At 42.1% G+C, this 23067-nt stretch overlaps 1 protein-coding gene across 2 annotated transcripts in view; it reads right to left on the minus strand.

Moving 5' to 3' along the window:
* The window catches only part of ITPRID1 (ITPR interacting domain containing 1), a 67279-nt gene extending 52953 nt beyond the window's left edge, over positions 1 to 14326 (minus strand). Inside the window, exons 1-4 of one of the 2 annotated variants that reach the window (XM_081165102.1) lie at positions 13951 to 14326; positions 3040 to 3214; positions 2291 to 2339; positions 248 to 294 (exon numbers count right to left, since the gene is read on the minus strand). In XM_081165102.1, coding sequence (XP_081021228.1) covers positions 248 to 294; positions 2291 to 2339; positions 3040 to 3193 — 250 coding nt within the window. In that variant the 5' untranslated portion in view covers positions 3194 to 3214; positions 13951 to 14326. The remainder of the gene's footprint in view (positions 1 to 247; positions 295 to 2290; positions 2340 to 3039; positions 3215 to 13950) is intronic. The other variant, XM_081165101.1, reaches the window with a different exon arrangement.
* Positions 14327 to 23067: the final 8741 nt, after the last annotated feature.

A 23067-nucleotide genomic window follows, 5' to 3' on the forward strand; every position in this document is an offset into this window, starting at 1 on the left:
AAAAGTAGTTAGCAAGTCATTGATGTAATGCGCTGACTTTGTTTACTCAGATTTGCCTCATGGCTTTGGCCTCTGCTCTTTCTACATGTAATTCTAAAGAGTCAGTGTTTGTCTGATTAAGCAAATGTTTGCTCTGAATCATGATTAAATGAATGGTGCAATGTTTCACGAAGGATTTCTAATGACCTACTTTAGGCACCCTTCCTGTACCACATTATTGTCAAATAAAGTCCAAGTGTTGCCTTACCCGCTGCTTTGCCTTGGCTTTCTTGCAGATCTTCGCTTTCAGATAAGCTGTTAAAAGAAAGGTGGGGAAACTGGTTGTTGCCGTTCAAGAGGGAGGATTAAATATCCAGAACTCTGATCCACTTATTTACAAAACAGATGTGGCAAGGATCCTTTCTAACAGAAGAGATTCTTTGCGACTGCTTAGGAAGTTTGCCAGTCTGATATAGTTTCTCTATATTATTCTACTTGATAGTTTAACATTTATATATATATATAATCCTAGTTCCTGGATGACCATTAATCCAGGACGTTTGCCTATTAAGACAACATGCTAATAAAAGTTTCATAAAAAATAAAGGCTGCTGGTTATTAGGAATACAGGTTATTTAGGAAATGTGTGTGCTCTTGGGAAACTACCTCCCTCCTTTCAGAAATCCCTAATTTATTATGAGTAGCATATAAACCCTTTCAGCTCAGAAAGATTCAGGGCAGCCATAATTTCCACCAATGCTCTGCCCTTCCCTTCTTTAGCTGCTAAGGTGGTAGGAGTTAAAACAGCATTCAAGGTCAACATTGAAGGGTGCTTTTAACCTGCTTCCGCATTCTAAGATGCTCCTGTTCCTATGAACTCTGGTAAGGGTAGTTTTTGAAAAGTTCTTTCTGATTCATTGACCAGGATGAATAAAACATGTTTCCCCCCCCAGCACAGTGCTGGCTGGCGTCCATGGGGACTGGAAACATAGACGGCACAGAGATTCACACTAGGAGGAGCTTGAATCAATGAGAGGTGCTCCCTGCTGAATACAACAAAAGTGGAGACTAAGGGGGAGGAGATGAAAAGGTAGTAGCACTCCTGGATTGGTTGTTAGAAAGCAGACAGGTGGCAGCTGTCTGGGAACAGATTCAGGGTGTTGGGGCAGAAACCCATTCATACAACTAGACTACTGCCCTGGTGAACTATTTTTCTCATGAGGCTGAGCCAAGATGCTTCCTCATGTTGTTATCCCACTGACAAGCAATTTGGGTGATGGAAATGAGAGTCTGCTGTGAGACTCTTGTTAAGAAAACAGAAAACAAATGTGGATCCTCTCATTATGGACTACTATTGGCCAGTATTTTATGTTCCACCCTTGAGTAAGGTAGTGGAAAAGGTGGTGTTTGGGGGATTATACTGCTTTTTGGGGGCATTTCTGTCTGATATCTGATGTGGCTTGGGGACAGAACTGGCCTTGGCCACATTGGTGGATAACTTGTGTTGAGGAATGCTGAAGGACTTATGTCCCATTCTATGGTCTTTGGTCTGTGGGGTGTTTCAGAATCCCATTTGGTCCCCTGTGTCCATAAATGAAGCTATTGGGAGAAGTAATCTGGGAGCTTGGACTAAAATGTGTGGATGGAAATGAAATGCTTATGTTTGGAAAATATCCATGTTTCTTCATCTACCTAGAACGTACCCATGTATCCTTCATTTACACAGAAAAGCCTCCTTTAACTCAATGTATCTGACAGAGGCATTCAGTATAGAGATCAACTGTAGTACCAATATGTTTATAACCAGATGTCAAAGAGAACAACAACTACCAGACTTTTAGAAGACATCTGAAGGCCGCCCTGTTTAGGGAAGCTTTTAATGTTTGATGCATTACTGTATTTTAATATTTTGTTGGAAGCCGCCCAGATGGGTGGGGTATAAATAATAATAATAATAATAATAATAATAATAATAATAATAATAATAATAATAATAATAATAATAATAATAATAAATAATTATATTATTATTATTATTATTATTATTATTATTATTATTTTCCTATGAAGCTTATTGTTTAAGAGAGACAAGGTATTTCCTTTTTAAAAACAACAACAAACCTCTCTCTCTCTCTCTCTCTCTCTCTCTCTCTCTGTGTGTGTGTGTGTGTATGAATGAGATTTTTATTCACTCCAACCATCTCATTATTAGAGATACAATTGGTTCTTCATATTGAAACACTTTATCCATACAATTGCAAGGATTAGTTTTTTAAAATTGATCATGCTATTCAGGACTGCTCATACTTACTAGAAACCAGAGTCCATCCAGTTGCAAAGGTTCTTTTCTTTGTGGTCCACTAAAAATTAGACACAGCAGAATATTACTTATTTTCTCACTCACCCCAGATTTCTTCAAAAGAGCTCAGAGCAGCATATATGGTTCTTTCTTCCCCTCCATTTTATTCTCACAACATCTGCAAGGTTGGTTAGGCAAACAGATTGTATCTGGCCCAGGACCAACCACAAAGTTTCATAGTTACTGGGGATGTGAACCTGTGTCTTCTCATGTCTATTTGGCTAGAATGTGACCAAACAACTCAATTGCCATACTGTGGCTGTTTGATTCCCGCCACCCTGCCAACAAAGCAACACAACTATCTACTGCATAACTGTTATGTATTGTTTGAAATATGAGTCTGAAGGTTTCATCTGTAGACAATGCATAAGAACATCACTGCACAATGAGAACATCTACAGGCCCTAAGGAGGTTCCTTCACACTGCAGTCTCACTCCTTCCAGAAACTAGGAAAGCATGAGCATGGGAAAGAATCATGTCATGGAGTACACCAACGTGACACGGTGTACAAGTCAATACATGTCTACTTAGAGCAAGCCCCATATAGTCCAGTGGGACTTACTCCCAGCTACCGTAAATATGAATAGGATGGCCACCACAATGCTTCTGATTTTCATTCCATACCAAATTGGCTCCCAAGTGAGGAAGATAAGGGACCTTTAGATACTAAGATCTTAAAACACCTCATAGAACCTCTTACCAAGTTGTGGTGGAGAAAGAGGCTTGTCTACCACAGCTTTTGGAGCTGGAAAATCTTCACCTGGTTGCGTCCATGACATTTGGGTTGATGAAAGCAGTCCTCTCTTCTTTTCAGTGTCAATTTTGGTTCCATGGTGATGGGATTCTGAGAACATCTCAGTGTAAAAATGAAACGTCTTTAAAAAAAAGATGGAATGAAGATCAGTTTAATATAATGAATGAATGATTGACAGCCCTGGATGAAGCTGAAGAAGTTGTGGAGAGGAAGATCTGGTTGAGCATCAGAGCTGTAGGTAAAAGAGCAGAGCTTGATCTTAAGACACACTGAAGGATACACTGAAAAAAACTGATTTATTTTCTTTTTTAATGTGTCATATAATTATAGAAAAGTTATCAACACAAAACAAACAGGAACCCCCCCCTCTCTTTTTCATTTTCTATTCCTTCCTTCCTTTCTTCCTTCCTTCTTTTTTGAAGCACAGGTATTTGTGCCCTCTGGTGTACATACCCTAGCAGTTGGGTCCATTTAATTGTCTAAACAATTGTTTCATTGTTAATTAACTTGGAGCATAGAACCAGTGAGCTTTGCCAGATGTGTAAAAAGCTCCTGAAGAATAATCTCCTGTGGTCAGAAACACGGAGAAGTCAACTGCCCCACTCTCACTAAACGGCAGCCTTGAGGCTAATCAGGAGAAATATTGAAACCCCATCCCATCAACTTAATGTCAACTGCCCAAAGCTGGCTGAGATAAAAAGCTCTTACACCACTTGGCTGAGTGTTGAGGAAAAAGTGCTCGTAGTATCCATGGGACAACGACACCAATTCACTAGGCTGATCTGATGTTTTGTGAATGAAGATTCATGCCACCTTTGGCTCCCACACTCCCTCCAACTCCCTCCTTTCTCAGTTTGAGACTCACCAACATAAAATTCTGGTTTCTAAAGTGTGTTTACAAGGCAAGCACAAACCACAATTTATTGATTTGAACGAGGCGGCAAACTATGGGGTTTTGAAAACTAGGAAAGAATAGAGGCTCCTTGAAGGCTCATTAATGTAACCTAAGCAAAGGTTTAATTTTGTATCTGAATCAGCCTCAGGATACATTAGAAATGACATTTGCCTACAGAAGAAGCCCTCAGCCTCAAAACAACTGCAAAGTGGGAAGGAAGAATGACAGACCCTACCAGTGTCCATATTTTCCAGGGATAGTCCTGGATTTATAGAAGTCATCCCAGTTTCTGATTTGATCCTGGAACATCCCGTTTTTCCTTAGGACGTCAATATTTTCATCAGAGAGATGTTGGAAGGTATGGAGTTATGCCATCCAAGCCAAGGAGATAAGTATACAACCTTTAGAAGACATCTGAAGGGAAGGCAGCCTTGTATAGGGAAGTTTTTTAATGTTTAATTATGTTTTTATACATGTTGGAAGCCACCCAGAGTGACTGGGGCAACTGGTTGCCCCATCAGATGGTCGAATAATAATAATAATAATAATAATAATAATAATAATAATAATAATAATAATAATAATAAATGAATAGGGCATCCCTATTTCCATTGGAGAAATGTTGGAGGGTATGGAATGGGGATGCACAAGAGATGCAAACGTCTTAAGAAAAAATTAACAGTGTGAATAAAGCAGCTAGTACAAGGAGAGTTCTAGAAAAGTGGAGAATCAGAAAACTAAATGGGACAATGTCATCAACCTGAATAACCAGCTATCTAAAGTAGAATTCACAGGGTCCTTACAATGTTTTCTGACTGCCTGTTTTTTAACTGTAGTGTACTGTCTTAGTGTAACTCAGGGGTAGTCAACCTTTTTATACCTACCGCCCACTAATGCATCTTTCCTGATGGTCAAATTTCCTTACTGCCCACCAGTGCTCGATGGAAGGAGGATTCAACTTGTGCCGTAGAACCCCCTCCCGTCCACCTAGAACCCTGAAACGCCCACTAGTGGGTGGTAGGGACTAGGTTGACAACCCCTAGTGTAACTGGAAACCTCTGTGGCAATGACGCAACAAAATGTTGACATCGACTGAAATGTTTATAGAGTCCTGGGTAATCACTTGCCTTACAAGCAAATTTGATCTACACGTTGCCTGCCAAGTTCTTTTTCTGTACATAGAAAGGATTGTGTGAATCAATCCTGTGACAGCAGAACTACATCAATAGTATTAGGAATTACAGTGGTACCTCGAGTTAAGTACTGAATTCATTCTGGAGGTCTGTTCTTAATCTGAAACTGTTCTTAACCTGAAGCACCACTTAAGCTAATGGGGCCTCTTACTGCTGCCGCGTTGCCACCACACAATTTCTGTTCTTATCCTGAAGCAAAGTTCTTAACCCAAGGTACTATTTCTGGGTTAGCGGAGTCTGTAACCTGAAGTGTATGTAACCTGAAGCGTATGTAACCTGAGGTACCACTGTATCAGCATAGAAAAGTTGACGTAGTGTCAACAAGAGTTATCTTAGCATATCAGAAGTAGTAGCAAAGAAGATTTTAGAACAACTAAAAACAATAAGATATGTGCTAATAAATGTAAATGTTACAGAGACTGTGCCCTGGATATAATACTAACCGTATAAGAATCTTAAGCATGTTGTGGCACAGGTTGGTCTATTTTTGGAGGCTTATGCATTTGGATAAAAAGAAATTGGCTCTCTTTTCTGAGACAACACTTGTGTATACTAGGTTTGATCCAGTGTTAATAGCAAAATCCCTATTGCCAAGATACTATTATACACTAGTTCTCATAGTAGACCATGAACCTTAATTTACGAGAGCAAAATCCCCAATAACAATCAGATGTCGGACATCAGAGAACATTATGCTGCTGAAAAGAAAAGGGCTTTGCGGAAATAATAGACGGTGCTCATGAAAAACAATATAAAAGAAAACCCCAGCATATGTAGGCATAAGATATAGGGACATAAAGCTATAAAGGCCGTATCATCATATATGAGCCAAAATCATAAAATATATAAATATGAGCAGCTGGAGCTAGAAAAGCAAATCTGGGAATTGGGGGGGGGGAGATTTAACTTAACCAGCAACTTATTGCTCCAAGAGGGTAAAATTGTGAAAGCACTGCCAGAGGCCCCAATTTCAGTCCAGGAGTGTGGAGTAGTTTGCTGGGCTCTTCATTTGATAAAGGCTCTATGGATAGAGCAAAATTACCTTGGGAGATTATTGGCTCATCTTAATACGAGCGGAATATCCTGGAAGCTGATAATGGAACAATCTAAAAGACAAATGACTCAACCCTAACACTTGACCCTTAAGAAAGGACATACAAACAGCTACACCAGATCAACATTGCCCAGGGTTGTGGGTATATGCAGTATTGCACACCGGTGCTTTACAAAAGCAGTTCCTCTGAATAATGCATTGTGAGTGGGTGCATAGAGTTGGGAAGAGAGAGATAAAGGAAATCAAAAGAAACCATGCTTGAGTTCTGTGTCTTAAAAGCTTGAAGATGACTGCTCTGGTGTGCCCACCAAGTTCCTTGTCCCCTGTACTAAAAAGAATAGAGAAGATATGCATATATTACTGTAGGTACATTTTTTAAAAAGGTAAAGGACCCCTAACAGTTAAGTCCAGTCACAGACGACTCTGGGGTTGCAGAACTCATCTCGCTTTACAGGCCGAGGGAGCTGGCGTTTGTCCACAGACAGTTTTTCCGGGTCATGTGGCCAGCAAGACTAAGCCACTTCTGGTGCAAGGGAACACCGAAACCAGAGCAGCGCATGGAAACACCATTTACCTTCCTGCCGGAGCGGTACCTATTTACAGTGGTGCCCCGCAAGACGAAATTAATTCGTTCCGCAAGTTTTGTCGTCTAGCGAATTTTTCGTCTTGCGAATCACGAAATCCCATAGGAATGCATTGAAAATCAATTAATGCGTTCCTATGGTCAAAAAAAAGTCCAAACAAAGCCAAATTTGGTACAACAACAGTTTATTATCTGCTCTTTAAAGTCGCACATACTGTAAAGAGCAGTTCAAAAATTTAAGGGAAAATAAATTAACTTTATAAACAAAACATGTCTTTGTTTTTAGACAAAGGAAACAAAGTCGCGAGACGTTTTCGTCTTGCGAAGCAAGCCCATAGGGAAATTCGTCTTGCGAGGCAAATCTTGCGAGGTATCACTGTATCTACTTGCACTTTGACGTGCTTTTGAACTGCTAGGTTGGCAGGAGCTGGGACCGAGCAACAGGAGCTCACCCCGTGGCGGGGATTCGAACTGCTGACCTTCTGATTGGCAAGTCCAAGAGACTCAGTGGTTTAGACCACAGCGCCACCCAAGTACCCTTGTAGGTACATTAAATATCCACAAAACTCTAAATCAGGGGTGGTGAACATGAAATGGAAATCCAATGGTCTTCTTTTGATAGGAGAGTAACATGACAATGAGGAAACCATTCATAAACAGGGAGAGAAGGATCTACAGAAGGGTTCAGATTAAGGATACATAAGGATTCAACCTAAAATGACTTGTGATAGACCTGCATGAGTGACTACAATTCTGTGAAGGGGTCAAATTGACCCCAACACAGTTCCACTGCAAAATATATATAACCAACCAAAGCTGACTGAAAAAGTCAACTCAGGTCTGAGTGAAAAACTGAAGAATGTCATGGCTCTGCAAATCAGTCTGGTGCAGCCATTTCATGAGGAAAATGTACCGTGTTTTTCGCCCTATAGGACTCACTTTTCCCCCTCCAAAAATGAAGGGGAAATGTGTGTGTGTCCTATGGGGCGAATACAGGCTTTCGCTGAAGCCTGGAGAGCGAGAGGGGTCGGTGCGCACTGACCCCTCTCCCTCTCCAGGCTTCAGGAAGCTCTGCGCAACCCTCGGGAGCCCGGTCCGAAGCCGCGCCAGGCTCCGGAGGGTTGCGCAGAGCTGCCTGCGCTCCTGGGCTCCGCGCACCTCTGCGCAACCCTCGGGAGCCCGGTGCCAAGCCGTGCCGGGCTCCCAAAGGTTGCGCAGAGCTGCCTGCATTCCGAAGCCTCAGGCGCACTGAAGAGCACGCCCGGGCTTCGCGCAGCTCTCCACAAGCCTGTGGAGGCCGGCGCGGCTCCCTAGGCTTGCGGATAGCAGGCTGTTCTGGGGGCTGGGGTCGGGGGAAGCTCGGGCCAGCCCCGTGCCTGGGGGGGGAATAATTTTTTTTCTTTATTCCCCCCCCCCAAAAAAAACTAGGTGCGTCCTATAGGGCGGTGCATCCCTAGGGGCGAAAAATACGGTATATCTTAATAGAACACAATATAGTTGTAGACAGCTATATAAAATATAGACTATTAGGTAAATGGCAAGGGAAGTAGCAAGACCCATACCAAACTTATACGACCGATTCTTTCTTGCTTCAATCATTAAATTGTTGTAACCCAGTCTGGGGCCTTTGAGTGAAGGACAGCTAAGAAAGCAAGTAAATAATAAGAATAATAAATAGCCACATTAATATTCCTCCCTTCATTTAAGGAGTTTGCAGCAGTGTACATGGAATTTTTCCAGCTCATCCTCTCAACAACCTTGGACATGGGTTGCTGTTTTTGCATGCCCCTCACTGAACCCAACTTTAAGTCCACTTTTGTTCACCTGAAAGAACAAATAAAGCTATACTAAATCTAAATTATCACTGCTGAATTTGTGCATGTTGATTTTAGATTTCAAATATATTAACCTCTAACAACAGATTTGACAGGATGCATATTTTTCAGGTCAGTGTGTCCTTTCAGATGAGTGCACTTTTTTGTGTGGTATTGAGCTCCACACATCATATCTGGGTTTTCCTTCTTAATTCCTCTCCAAAAGCAACTTTCAGCCTAGAAAATCAGTTGGTAAAATGGTTCCCACCTTCTGTATAACTTGGCAATATGCAAGAGAACATTGTGGACCTTCAGAGGCCCCAAAGAGGGAAGCAGTAAAGAATCTTCCTGAATATGCTGGAGCTTGTGGCTTATTCAAGACAATATAAAAAATATATATTGTGCTGTATAACTGCTGGATATCACTGAAGTGGCTGGTGTTTGCAAATTGGGTCCTCCCTTAAAGAGGGCACATATTGCGGTTAGACCTGGATAACCAACACCCTGTGTTGTGGGTGGGTTCTATCGGTCAGCCACAACACCCGATTGGTAGGTCCCTCAAAGCTGGGTACAATTCGGCCAATGGGACAAAGTCCAAATGGTTCGAGGAATCTATTTATGCCCATGCATGTGACCCAGAGCTTCCTCTTTCGGAGTGTGCATTTGGAACACTCATAGAATCATAGAATAGAATCATAGAATCATAGAGTTGGAAGAGACCACAAGGGCCATCGAGTCCAACCCCCTGCCAAGCAGGAAACACCATCAGAGCACTCCTGACATATGGTTGTCAAGCCTCTGCTTAAAGACCTCCAAAGTAGGAGACTCCACCACTCTCCTTGGCATCAAATTCCACTGTCGAACAGCTCTTACTGTCAGGAAGTTCTTCCTAATGTTTAGGTGGAATCTTCTTTCTTGTAGTTTGGATCCATTGCTCCGTGTCCGCTTCTCTGGAGCAGCAGAAAACAACCTTTCTCCCTCCTCTATATGACATCCTTTTATATATTTGAACATGGCTATCATATCACCCCTTAACCTCCTCTTCTCCAGGCTAAACATGCCCAGCTCCCTTAGCTGTTCCTCATAAGGCATCGTTTCCAGGCCTTTGACCATTTTGGTTGCCCTCCTCTGGACACGTTCCAGTTTGTCAGTGTCCTTCTTGAACTGTGGTGCCCAGAACTGGACACAGTACTCCAGGTGAGGTCTGACCAGAGCAGAATACAGTGGCACTATTACTTCCCTTGATCTAGATGCTATACTCCTATTGATGCAGCCCAGAATTGCATTGGCTTTTTTAGCTGCCGCGTCACACTGTTGGCTCATGTCAAACTCGCCCATCTCTCCCTACTTTTAGGGCTTTGCACTTGACCTTGCTATGCCGTCGTATGTCGCCTGCATGGCAGGGAGCTAGTCGAACCAGAGCCTATGCAAACTTCCACTTTCTGCAATCCATAAAGTTGTGGCATAAATTCTGCCAAAAACGAAAACCAAAAATTTGAGTCATGTTTGAATTTATTTAAGGGGGGGTGGTTCTGGGTCTGAGCAGGCAAATGCTGGAGCTTGTGGCTTATTCAAGACAATATATAAAAAATATTATGCTGTATAACTGCTGGATATGACAAGGGAAGATGGGCGTTTTAGGTCACAACGCAGGCAGAGCACCATGCGTTATGCCTTAACAAATCCGGTTAATATTTAAGGAGCCACAAAACTCTTTGTCAGTTTTGCTGCAAGAGACTAACAAGCCTACCAGTCAGAAAACTATTGAGCAAGTGTCATCATTTAATCTGTTTTTTAAAAGCCAAATATTAACATTTATATCTGATAGCACAGTGAGATCTCAGTTATAGCCAGCCAGAGACTCATATCAATATGACTGCAATTCAGAAATTACTGCCTCTGGATTGAGATGACTTCCAGGAGGGTAAATGCTTCGTTTGTTACAGCAAAACACTGATGAAGTGGGTACTAGCCTATGAACGCTTAAGCAACAACAAATCTGGTAATATTTAAGGTGCCACTAGACTATTTGTTGTTTGAACTCAAGGCTACAGAGATTGGTGGAACAAAGACTGGACCAAATGTGCATTAGTAAAACCTGTGTACAATTTATATGAAATAAGCTCCATGATACAGCAAACTGCATATGAAGCACTACTGGATGAATTATGAAATATTAGCTAAGTGGATAAAAAGGTTTGTCAAAATTGCTGAAGGAATGGAAGGAGCTCTTTCCTTGACAGTGTCTGAACCTGAATCTTGTGCTGCATTAAATATAATTGCAATGATAAAAAGCTGTACACCAGTCAGATTAAATCAAATAAACAAGGAATATTCGGTGTTATGTTGGAGGGGATGCCAGGAAACTGGGACTTATGTTCACATGTGGTGGGGGTGTAAATATGTACATTTGGGGGGGTGTGTTTAAGCAGATAACAGAAATCACTGGGTTAAAGCTAACCGAAAGCCAATTTACGATAGGGTGGAAGGTTCGCAGGCTATGAAGGACTTCCTCACAAATTTATTGACAGCTGCACAAATTATTATAGCTAGGAAGTGGAAGGGGCAAGCAGAATATAAAATGGAAGAATGGTATAAAGGGTTGTGGGATATAGCCATTAATGATAAATTAACGTGTGCTATTAAGGTAAGACATGCAGGAGAAACGATTTGAAGGAGATATGGAAGGTATTTGTAGAATTTGTACTTTTAAAATGGAAAGGGGTCAAACCATTGCAAGAGGTGTTGAAATTTGGGGAGGTTGGATAGTTACAATGGAATGGTCTTGGGGGTGGGGTGCCCATTTTTATTTTTATTTATGATTATTACTTTGTATAAATAAATAAATAAATAAATAAATAAATAAATAAATAAATAAATAAGTAAGTAAGTAAGTAAGTAAGTAAGAAAGATGTAAGGAGCAGAGCAAGAAAAGTAGGACTGGGGCTTCCAACCACTTAATTGGCCACAAGTGCAGGCAACAAATGCTCATCTCAGAGATTGCCTTCCACATGTCGTCTATTTGCATGGAGGTAAGGAGGGCCATGGACACAGGTGGCACTGTGGTCTAAACCCCAGAGCCTAGGGCTTGCTGATCAGAAGGTCGGCGGTTCAAATCCCCGCGATGGGGTGAGCTCCCGTTGCTCGGTCCCTGCTCCTACCAACCTAGCAGTTCTAAAGCACGTCAAAGTGCAAGTAGATAAATAGGTACCACTCTGGCGGGAAGGTAAACAGCATTTCCGTGAGCTGCTCTGGTTCACCAGAAGCGGCTTAGTCATGCTGGCCACATGACCCAGAAGCTGTACGCCGGCTCCCTCGGCCAATAAAGCGAGATGAGCACCGCAACCCCAGAGTCGTCTGCGACTGGACCTAATGGTCAGGGGTCCCTTTACCTTTAAGGAGGGCCACAACAACAGCCCACCAGCTCTGATCTGACACGTGTGCACTGAGTAGTACACCTTCAAACAGGTAAATGTGCGCACACACACTTATGCTTGCAAAGGCATTCTGTGTGAACAGGGCCCTTGTGCAATTGCTCCAATTGTATACAAGGGGCTATGTGTATACTGAGACTCTCTGAAGTTGCTCCACTGAACATGGTACCAGGGCATGTGCCATTAGGCACACACATCTCCCCACACATAATGCACCAGGAGTGACAGATCAGAGCATGCTCTAAGAGAAGATGCACCCTGTTAACTCAGTTGCAGCCATCACATTGAAATCTCCCTGGTGATGAAGTCATGGGCCCTTCAAAGCTATGCAGGTCGTCATCAGCTAGACATAGCCCTGTCATTCCCATGTATCTTTCATGTCTATACCATGGCAGGTTCTAAGTCAGTGATGGCCAAACGTGGCCCACCAGCTGTTTTGGGACTACAATTCCCATCATCCCTGACCACTGGTCCTGTTAGCTAGGGATGATGGGAGTTGTAGTCCCAAAACAGCTGGAGGGCCAAGTTTGGCCATCACTGGTCTAAATGGTGCACCAAGGCAAAAAACTTCAGGCTTCTGATTTAAATAAGGCTTCAGATAAGCGAACAAAGACAATCGCAAGTCACGTTAACAATCACATCAACAGAAGTGTCGCAACGGATCCTAGACTTGAACAGTATCACCAATAAATCTTAGGTATCTTTACTGGCAATCTATGGAGGGCCATCAGTATGGGACTCTCTTCATAAAGTGGCAGAGATTCCTCAGATGAGCAAAGTCAGAGGCAAAAGCACGTTAAAAAAACCCAGTCATTTGTATGTTCTGCACCGAGGGGAATGGGGTTGACATTGGCAGAGAGACAGCATTTAAATCCATCGAATTTAGGACGTAGATACGATTGGCGATACTTAGCACATTCTTGAGTTCATGGAAGCAACTTTAAAAGGTGTACAGTGGTACCTCAGGTTACATACGCTTCAGGTTACACACTCCGCTAACCCAGAAACAGTGCTTCAGGTTAAGAACTTTGCTTCAGGATGAGAACAGAAATCGTGCTCCGGTGGTGCGGCGGCAGCAGGAGGCCCCATTAGCTAAAGTGGTGCTTCAGGTTAAGAACAGTTTCAGGTTAAGAACGGACTTCCGGAACGAATTAAATACTTAACCTGAGGTACCACTGTACTTACCGTACATACCTCCCTTCCTGGGTTTCTATGGTCAGCTGTCGACCATCAGAAGATTGACGTCTATCTGCATTTTTAAAGGATCAGGGTCAAGCAGTAACTTTCAATTGCATTAACCTCTAATTAACCTCTTGACAGCATACATATTTTTTTCCATGTGAGGATGCCGGTCCAAGTCTGAAAGCTACTAATTCTTATACATGCAGTAGCTCGGGATATATTTTGTCTTGAGTTCTACACATATTTATAGATCCAGAAAATCAGGTGCAGCTTGAAGTCAAGAGTGTGCCAGAGAAAAACAAACATTGCGGCAGCACCAAAACTTGTTAGGATTCAGTATAAAAAAGGAAGTGAGATCGGGATATTCAGCTTTGCCCTCTTAAACTTCAGAATCCAAAGGAAAAAATGTCTTAGCATGTACTATAATAATTATCCCCACCCCTGCCCCAGGATTTCCACTAATGTTTCTTCCCAAGTAAGTATTTAAGTTTCTAGTCCTGTGCATTTAACTTAACTTGGAAGCAAGTGCCTCTGCAAATTGTAAGGAAACAACTGTCTGTCAGAACTCAAACATTAGATATCACTGCCTTTGCCAAAAACCTCTGCGACAAGCACAACTTCAAGATATCAAAGAACGAGCAAAACCTTCCCTGAACTTAATCCAGACATTAATTATATGAAGAAGGGAATCTCAAAGTTTACCAGGATAGACAAGGGTCCTTAGATGATGGTGAAGTCCAATTTGTCCTGGTTTCTGCCGCTTCTGCAGGGATACAATAGGACGGTCCTTGCTAGTCTGGTGCCTCTATATTTGTGTTTTTCCACAGATCCCTGGATTGAAAAGCCAAGGTACAGGAACTTGCGTTCCTGGCCTGCCTTCCCAAACCCCATTGAATTAAAAAGCCTTCCATGAAAGGCCAAAAGGGGCTTTTTGCCAAATGCTGGCGTTCTGAGACGACAGCTACGATGGATGATTCTTCGCTTGCCCTCTCAGCAAAAGGAAGAGGAGAACAACAAGTCATCTAAGTTTTAGTGATGTGGGCAGCGGGGCGGGAGGAGGGAACAGGAGAGAGAATTGAAGCCGATTCTAAAACAGGAACTCCTCTCTGCTTCGATTCCAAAGCAAGACACTGTTGTCCCTTTAAAACAGTTTGACCTGTTGGCCCATGCACAAAGGGAAAGGATTAAACTCCACTAAGGAAGTAATGCAAACTTATCTTCCCCCCCCCAAAAAATACCCCTTCTTTTTTCTCTTTCGGTTGCCATGGATATAGTGCTGAGTGATACAAAACCCTCCAATTTGCATTGCAAAGCAACAGCGAGCAGTAGAGGACACACAACTTGGTATTCTGAATGCAGACAGGCTGTGGAACTTCCATTTTGAGAGCTGGCAACTACCAGTATGAATAGTGGCGCTTGAGAAGGACTTACCAGTCTCACAATTTCGAGTCCTTGTATCCTATAAATGGCACTCCTAATTTTGATTAGAATAAAACAAGTACAATCTCTACAGGTGTGTCTGTCTGTCATCTATCTATTTGCAACTCCTCTCTCTACAAAGCAGAAATTGGCTAGAGAGTTCAAGAAGGGGGTCATCTGGCCCCTTCTCCATCCTTTCTGAAGCCAAATTTCAGCTGAGGGCCTTGAGTGTAGGCACACGCAAAATCTTCATAGGAATTGTTTTGCCAATCTTTTTTGGCCTCACCCCAATGGATTTCCACAGAAAAGACACGATTCCAATTGAAATTTGCACAGCACCGTGTGGGGTTTATATTCCTAGCCTGCATTTTCTCTCAGGATCACAATGCATTGTGGGTTTTGTAGTCTTAAACTTGCACAATCATTTGTGTAAGGGTGGATTTCACAGGAGATCATGGTGCACGATAGAATTTGGAAACAACCTTACAGTTTCCAGTCCTGCAATTTTAAAGAAGAGGAAAGGAAAATGCAGGGGACTGAAGAAGATGACATGCAGCAGTGAATTGGGAAATTAATGCATTCCTTTGAAACGGGCCTTTACATTTTTATGTACCCACCCCCTGCGGTTGCTTCTGCAATAAAGAGTAGGCCACAAACCTTTCAAATAAATAAAATGGGGGCTGGGTGTGAAAATCTTCTTGTGGGACAAGGTGAGATTAGGTGTGGACAGTTAAGTATAGTAATTTAATTCACTGAAATTGTAAATGCTTGTATCCATTACTATGTGTTGAAATATGTTTGGTTGGTAATTCAGTTCTAGAGAGTTCTCCAGTAGTTCTCAGGTGATTGGCTAACACTGGTCACATAGGAGGTATCTAGTGACGTAGAGACACTATTTTATGTGAAGCAAGATGACTGTGCTTTAGAATCCACTGTGAACACTGCTAAGTTGAATAGAGTGCTGGAGTGCCTCTTCCTGTCTTGAAAGAAATAGAGCAAAGCTGCAGGAGAAGAAGGTAAAAGTGGAAATCTCTCATAGGAGCTGCAATTGAGATACGAAGGCTGAAAGTGGTGAACACTGGAAAGGGAGGAAAATACAGTTGCTTGGAAGTCAGAAGAAGACTGTAAGCCCATGCTTGGATGAGCATGTGACTGTAAATATTATGTTTTGATTCATCTATAAGTTTCTGCAAGTAAAGTTTTGAAATGTTAAAGTCTGGACATGGGTTTAATTTCCAAGGAAGGGTGTCAGTCATATACGATTTTAGCTTCTTAGCTGCGATTTCACTACTCTGACTTCAACTTGCACAGCAGAGCCAAAGGGGTTAAAATAAAATGACAATAAAGTGATCAAGGGAACACAAGCTGTTTCTTTGTTGCTATGGTGCTGAAAACATGGTAAAACAAATCAAAGGTGTTGGAGACAGGAAGGATGCCAGAGTCCTAGAAAGAAGCATATATTACTGTGATACCATAATATGATAACGACCCAATGGAACCTAAAGATTATAGACCAATATCATTATTAAATAACGATTACAAGCTTTTTGCGTTGATATTGGCAAATAGATTGAAAATGACTCTAAGAAATTTGATACATGAAGACCAGGTGGGTTTTCTTCCTGGGAGACAAATGAAAGAAAATGTTAGGAAAGTCATAAATGTTTTGTGTTCATAATGGAAAGCAGGTGGCGATAATATTTGTGGATGCCGAAAAGGCCTTTGATAATGTCTCATGGCTATCTATGTCAAAGTTACTGGAAAAGTTGAGATTTGGGCATAAAATCAATTTATAAAGATTAAACAGCCAATATTATAGTAAATAATATTTCAGAAAAATGTATGCCGCACAAAGGAATGAGGTAGGGCTGTCCATTGTCTCCGCTGTTATTTATATTAATATTAGAAGTACTAGCGGAAAATATCAGGAAAAACAATAGAATACAAGGAATAAAAGTGGGACAGCAAAACTATAAATTAAAAGCATTCACTGATGACAATATTAACTTTAGAACAAGCAAGAGAGAGCATACTGGAAGTGATAGAAAAGATAGAAAGATTTGGAAAACTGGCTGATTTCAAATTAAATAAAGGAAAATAAAATATGAACAACCAAGCAAAACAAGGATCTAGAAACCATGTGTGGGTGGAAAGTAGAGGAAAAAAATTAAATATCTGGGGATCTGGTTAACAACAAACAGCTATAATATTTGCCAAGTTAATTACGTAAAGGTTTGAAAAGAGATAAAGAGAAATATGGAAAAGAATGAAACTATTGTTACTGGGCAGGATTTCGGCTATTAAAATGAATGTCCTTTCAAAAATGTTATTCTTATTTCAAAATAACCCAATAATTAACAACACTCGATGCTACAAAGCGTGGCAGAAAAATATATCAAGGTTTATCTGGCATTTATTCTGGAAGCCCAGAAACACAAAGTCATGATTGATATATTAAAAAAGAAGAGGCCTCACTTTACCAGACTTCCAAATCTACTTTGAGGTATCATGTTTATGGTGGATAGAATATTGGATATTGTTGGAAAATATCAGAGTGTTAAATTTGGAAGGATATGATATGCAATTTGGGTAGCATGCCTGCCTATGGTATGGGAAGGCAAAAATTTATAAAACCTTTACAAACCATGTGATCAGAAAAATATATATACATAGTAGGGGAAAAGTACAAAAATCTATTAGAAAAGAAAACACCAATGTGGATATCCCTGACTGAAGCCACTGCCAGGAAAAGAACAAATATGGATAAACAATGGTTAACATATAAAGAAATCTTACAGGAGAGGAACTAAAGTTGAAAAATCCTGAGGAATTAAAAATATATATTAATGGATTGGTTACAGATACATCAGATTAACGAACTAAGATAGATAAAAAAAAATGGATTTGCAGAACAAAAATGCCAAATTACAAGGTATTTATTAGATACAAAAGTAAAAGTATTATCAAAAATGTACAAACTGCTGCTAGAGCGGGAAACAAAAGAGGAATTGTGAAATCAAGTGTGATTAAGTAGGCACAGGATGTGGGTCATAATATTAATTATGAGCTATGGGAGAATTTATGGACAGTAAATATGAATTTTATGGCGTGTTATGCATTAAAAGAAAATATGATGAAAATGACCCACAGATGGTACTTAACACCTGCCAAACTAGCGAAAATGTTTAAAAAAGAAAAAGGCAAATGTTGGAAAAGAGGGATTTTTTTCTACATGTGGTGGTCCAGTAAGGTAATCAGGGAATTCTGGGAAGCAATTTACAATGAATTAAAAAGGATTTTTTTTAAAAAAAAACCTCCCCAAAAAAAGTCTGAGACATTCTTCTTGGGAATGGTAACAACAGAAGTCCCTAAAAACAAAAGAAATTATTATTATATGCCACCACTGTGGCTAGAATCTTATTGGCACAATGGTGAGAAACAAGTATGGTACCCACCAAGGAAGAGTGACCATATTAAAATGCTTGGGAATGCTGAATTGGCAGGTATAATGAATAGGATAAGAGAAAAGGCTGATAAAGAATATAAGGAGGATTGGAAAATGTTTATTGGATATTTTAAGAACAAGTATAAATAAGTAATTAATCTCACAGCAGAACAGGAGCTAATAGAGGAAGAAATTTGAAGACTAAAAATTTGAAATACGTGATTTAGTAGAAAAGTAAAGAAACCAGGAAAAGGGTGGAAGGGGAGTCACTTGGGATTTAGCTGTATGTTGTGATTGGTATGAAAGTTGTATAATTCGTGGGTGGAGAGAAGAGGGTGTGGGATGTGTGTTCTTTGTTTCTATATTAAAAATGAAAATAAAAATAAAAAGTTAAAGGACAATAAAGCGATCGAGGGAACACAAGCTGTTTCTTTGATACTATGGTTCTGAAAAAGTGGTAAAACAAATCCGGGATGAGCAGAGTGACAGAGCAGGGGCAGGGAAACTTTTGATTCATTCGTTCATTCAAAAAAGTATTTGTTTACCACTGTGTAAGGTCCGTATAGTTAAAGCTATGGTTTTCCCAGAAGTGATGTATGGAAGTGAGAGCTGGACCATAAAGAAGGCTGATCGCTGAAGAATTGATGCTTTTGAATTATGGTGCTGCAGGAGACTCTTGAGAGTCCCAGGGACTGCAAGAAGATCAAACCTCTCCATTCTGAAGGAAATCAGCCCTGAGTGCTCACTGGAAGGACAGATCCTGAAGCTAATGCGCCAATACTTTGGCCACCTCATGAGAAGAGAAGACTCCCTGGAAAAGACCCTGATGTTGGGAAAGATGGAGGGCACAAGGAGAAGGGGACGACAGAGGACGAGATGGTTGGACAGTGTTCTCGAAGCTACCAGCATGAGTTTGACCAAACTGCGGGAGGCAGTGGAAGACAGGAGTGCCTGGCGTGCTCTGGTCCATGGGGTCACGAAGAGTCGGACATGACTAAACGACTAAACAACAACAACGTGTTTCATAAAACATATATCGAAGCTGTTTACAGCAATAAAAACGTAAAATCTGACCTAGTGGGCCAGATCTTTATCTTCACTCAACCAACTTTGACAGGTGGGTGGGACCTCCACCTGCCAATCATTCACTATAATGATGTCATGTGACTTTAACCTGTCAAAGAGCAGTGTGCAGCACTTTCCAAGTGCCCAACAGCCAGTTGTCAGTCATTTTGGAAATGAAAGAGAGGAGCAGCCAGAGTGCCTCCTCACTGCATACCCAGTATAATATCTAACACAGGAAAGCACATCAGGCATGGGGAATATGTGGCTCTCCAAGTGTTGTTGCACTACAACTCCCATCATCCCTGACCATCAGCCATGGTTGCTGGGACTGATGGAAGTTGTAGTTCCGCAACATATGGAGGGCTACACCTGCTCTGCATGTACACAAAACATGTGTACCAAACAAACCCGAGGGTCATTAAAGACTAAAATGTTGCATGGGAAAACCCTCTGCCATGATATGGGACGCGGGCGGCGCTGTGGGTTAAACCACAGAGCCTAGGACTTGCCAATCAGAAGGTTGGTGGTTCAAATCCCCACGACGGGGTGATCTCCCGTTGCTCGGTCCCTGATCCTGCCAACCTAGCAGTTCGAAAGCGCAAGTAGATAAATAGGTATCACTCCGGCGGGAAGGTAAACGGCATTTCCATGCGCTGCTCTGGTTTGCCAGAAGTGGCTTAGTCATGCTGGCCACATGACCCGGAAGCTGTACGTCTGCTCCCTCGGCCAATAAAGCGAGATGAGCACCGCAACCCCAGAGTCGTCTGCAACTGGACCTAATGGTCAGGGGTCCCTTCACCTTTTTATACCTGATCATTATTAAAAGATACTCCCGAATCATCACAATTAGAGTACAGTGGTACCTCGGGTTAAGAACTTAATTCGTTCTGGAGGTCCGTTCTTAACCTGACACTGTTCTTAACCTGAGGTACCACTTTAGCTAATGGGGCCTCCTGCTGCCACTGCACGATTTCTGTTCTCATCCTGAAGCAAAGTTCTTAACCCAAGGTACTATTTCTGGGTTAGCGAAGTCTGTAACCTGAAGCATCTGTAACCTGAAGTGTCTGTAACCCGAGGTACCACTGTATGCCGGAAGCAGAGAAAGCAGCACACCCACAGATGTCTGGAGAACAAGGAATAACATTCCCAGCTACCTCAAACGATGATCCACACACTTCTTCTGAGAGAGGTTACCACCTGCTATTGTGGGAATTTCATTCTTGAACCACAATTACACAACCAGTAAAGAGGATATTACAAGAGCATCCGAATGACTCCTGCAGCTTGACCTGAACCAAGTAAATCCTACTGTTTTCAATGGGAGTTTCTCCTGAAGGAACAGAATTGTATAGGATAATCCCCAATAAAAGGTTCCGCCGTGCTTCAGCCAAGGTTGTCTGATACAGGATCAACGTAATAGATGTCCTAATTTTCTCTGTTTGGAGAGATCATACAGCACCCAAGATAACAGTCATACCCATACATTTAAACGTTCACTTGTTTCCCCCAGTTTTACTGTCCATCAAATTTTAATTTAAGTTTCAGATGTTGGTAATTCTGAAGCTGGACAAGAAGTGAAAGATCACATCGAGACCCAAGCGTTTTTACAAGTGTTCTCCACTCACACAATCACAGCCATAGTGTGTGGGGTGGGGAATAAAACACAGAATCCAAAATAAAGACCTTTACCTATTGGAGTTTGATGCCCGGGTGACATTTCCAAAGACTTTTATACAGACAGAAATCCAGCCAGTAAGTTTCCCAAGTTGAAGTGATATCTCTTGCAGCCTTTAAAATACTTGAAGCCTTTTTGTCTTGCTGCTCCTAAACGAAGCAAGCAAAAGGGTGAAAGACAAACATTTGCCTATCCTGCAGTGACATTTTCATAATCCACGCCCAGCTCCATGTCTAAAGCAAAACCTGTTTTTCAAAGGTATTTTATCTGGGATCATTGAGATAACAGCAAGATCGAGGAGGGCTTCACTCCAAATATAAACAGATCTTGTGTGGAAGGAGAAAGAGCAGACATTTGACTAAGCAAGCTCCTTTATTATATTGTATGTTGTAGAGCCAAGATACCGTCACCGTCAATGTAAGATTAAGGTCATTAAGGTCAGAGGGATTAGAATAGATGGCTTCTAAGGTATATATTTCATAGAGCCAAAACAAGGTTTTTATGTATGCTATGCTAGATGCAGTTGGCAGCTGAAGGCAGGAGTTTTTGAGCAAGTGTGATGTACAGTGGTACCTCAGGTTAAGTACTTAATTCGTTCCGGAGGTCCATTCTTAACCTGAAACTGTTCTTAACCTGAGGTACCACTTTAGCTAATGGGGCCTCCCACTGCCGCTGCATGATTTCTGTTCTCATCCTGAAGCAAAGTTCTTAACCGGAGGTACTATTTCTGGGTTAGCGGAGTCTGTAACCTGAAGCGTATGTAACCTGAAGCGTCTGTAACCCGAGGTACCACTGTAGTCTGCCTCTGAGACCTGGATTCAAATCTAGGAATGGAGAAGAAGGTTCTTCAGTCTGCATCTGAAAGTGAACCAACCAAATCTGTAATTCTCAGGCGTAGACGCAGATCAGAAACAGTTAGCAATCAGATTGCACAGTTGTGAGGGCAATGAGGAGATCGGGGCACTAAAATAGCCACAACTTTATTGAATGAAGAAGAACTGATCTAAAAATGGCCAAGAAAAAAAATGCAATAAAATTAGGTAAAATTAGGCCAAAAGGTATGCATTGCGTGGACATTGCGTCCCCAGGTCCCGAGCGCGCCCCCCCGGTCATGTGGAATAACAACTCAAGACAACGTGCTATGGGATTAAATTGGCCACAACTTTATTAAATTTCAAATGTGGGTAGACCTTGGCTCAGGCATTGGGCGTTCTCCCTCCCCGGTCCCCAGCCGGGGACCTAGGGAGCATCAGGGTTATCCAGTGTGTGGGGGGGGGATGGGCCGGCTTTGGAGAACATATGTTCAAGCAGAGATAGCCGCCCCTGTTACGCCACCGCTGCAGGGGAGAGCAATGACGACCTTTCGGCGTACGGTCAAAGCCTCCCTTCAGAAACCCCTTTAATGGGGAACCCTGGTATCGCCGCCGCAAAGAGGAAGATGGACTAAAGGATTCCGCCCAAGGCCTGATACCGCCAAAGTTGTGACGTTTTGCTACGGGAAAGGCAAAACTTGCCAATGCAGAGGAATTCCTTTCCGGCCCTTTAACAGCGACCTTAACGTAGCAGCGCCCGCATACATGTAAAGAAAAGTTAACCTGCAAAACCTGTGAAGAAAAGTTAACCTGCAAAATAAGACATTAACTGAGGGTGGGTAGGGTGGGAGAAGCTCTGGAGCCAAGTGAGGATTCCCAGGTAAGATCCTCCCTCTATTGTGTGGGCAGGTAATCCCTCCCCTACCTGGCCTGGTCTCCTTGGCAACGCTTCCCCCAGGTGGGATTGGACAACTGACTGGGGTAGGCGGAGACCTCCAGGTATCCCACCTGAGGGAAGGCAAAGCCAAGCCTATGCTGTTGGAGCCGCTCCAGATCCAGGGGCTGCGCGCGTCCACGCAAAGGTCGCCCCCCGTTTTATGTGGGGAGCGGTCATTCCCATACTCCTGAGGCTTGACCTGGCTGTTCTGTCAAATCACTCCAAACGTCATCTCAGCAATCTCAGCATCAAGCTTTCTCTGATCAGACAAATCTGCCTCCCCATTCTGACTCCCAGTCTGGTTGGACCTCACATCCCAAGTTCGTTTTTAGCAGGAGTGATAGACTGAACAGCAGACTGCAAACATTTTCCTAATATAGATAGTGGTGTAAAAAAAATCCCCCCCCCCCAGATACAGCTTCTGTCAATACTGTAGTTCTATGACACGGTCAGCCTGTTACATCCT

This window comes from Podarcis bocagei (genome assembly GCF_964188305.1).
Source record: "Podarcis bocagei genome assembly, chromosome: 12".
NCBI lineage: Eukaryota > Metazoa > Chordata > Lepidosauria > Squamata > Lacertidae > Podarcis > Podarcis bocagei.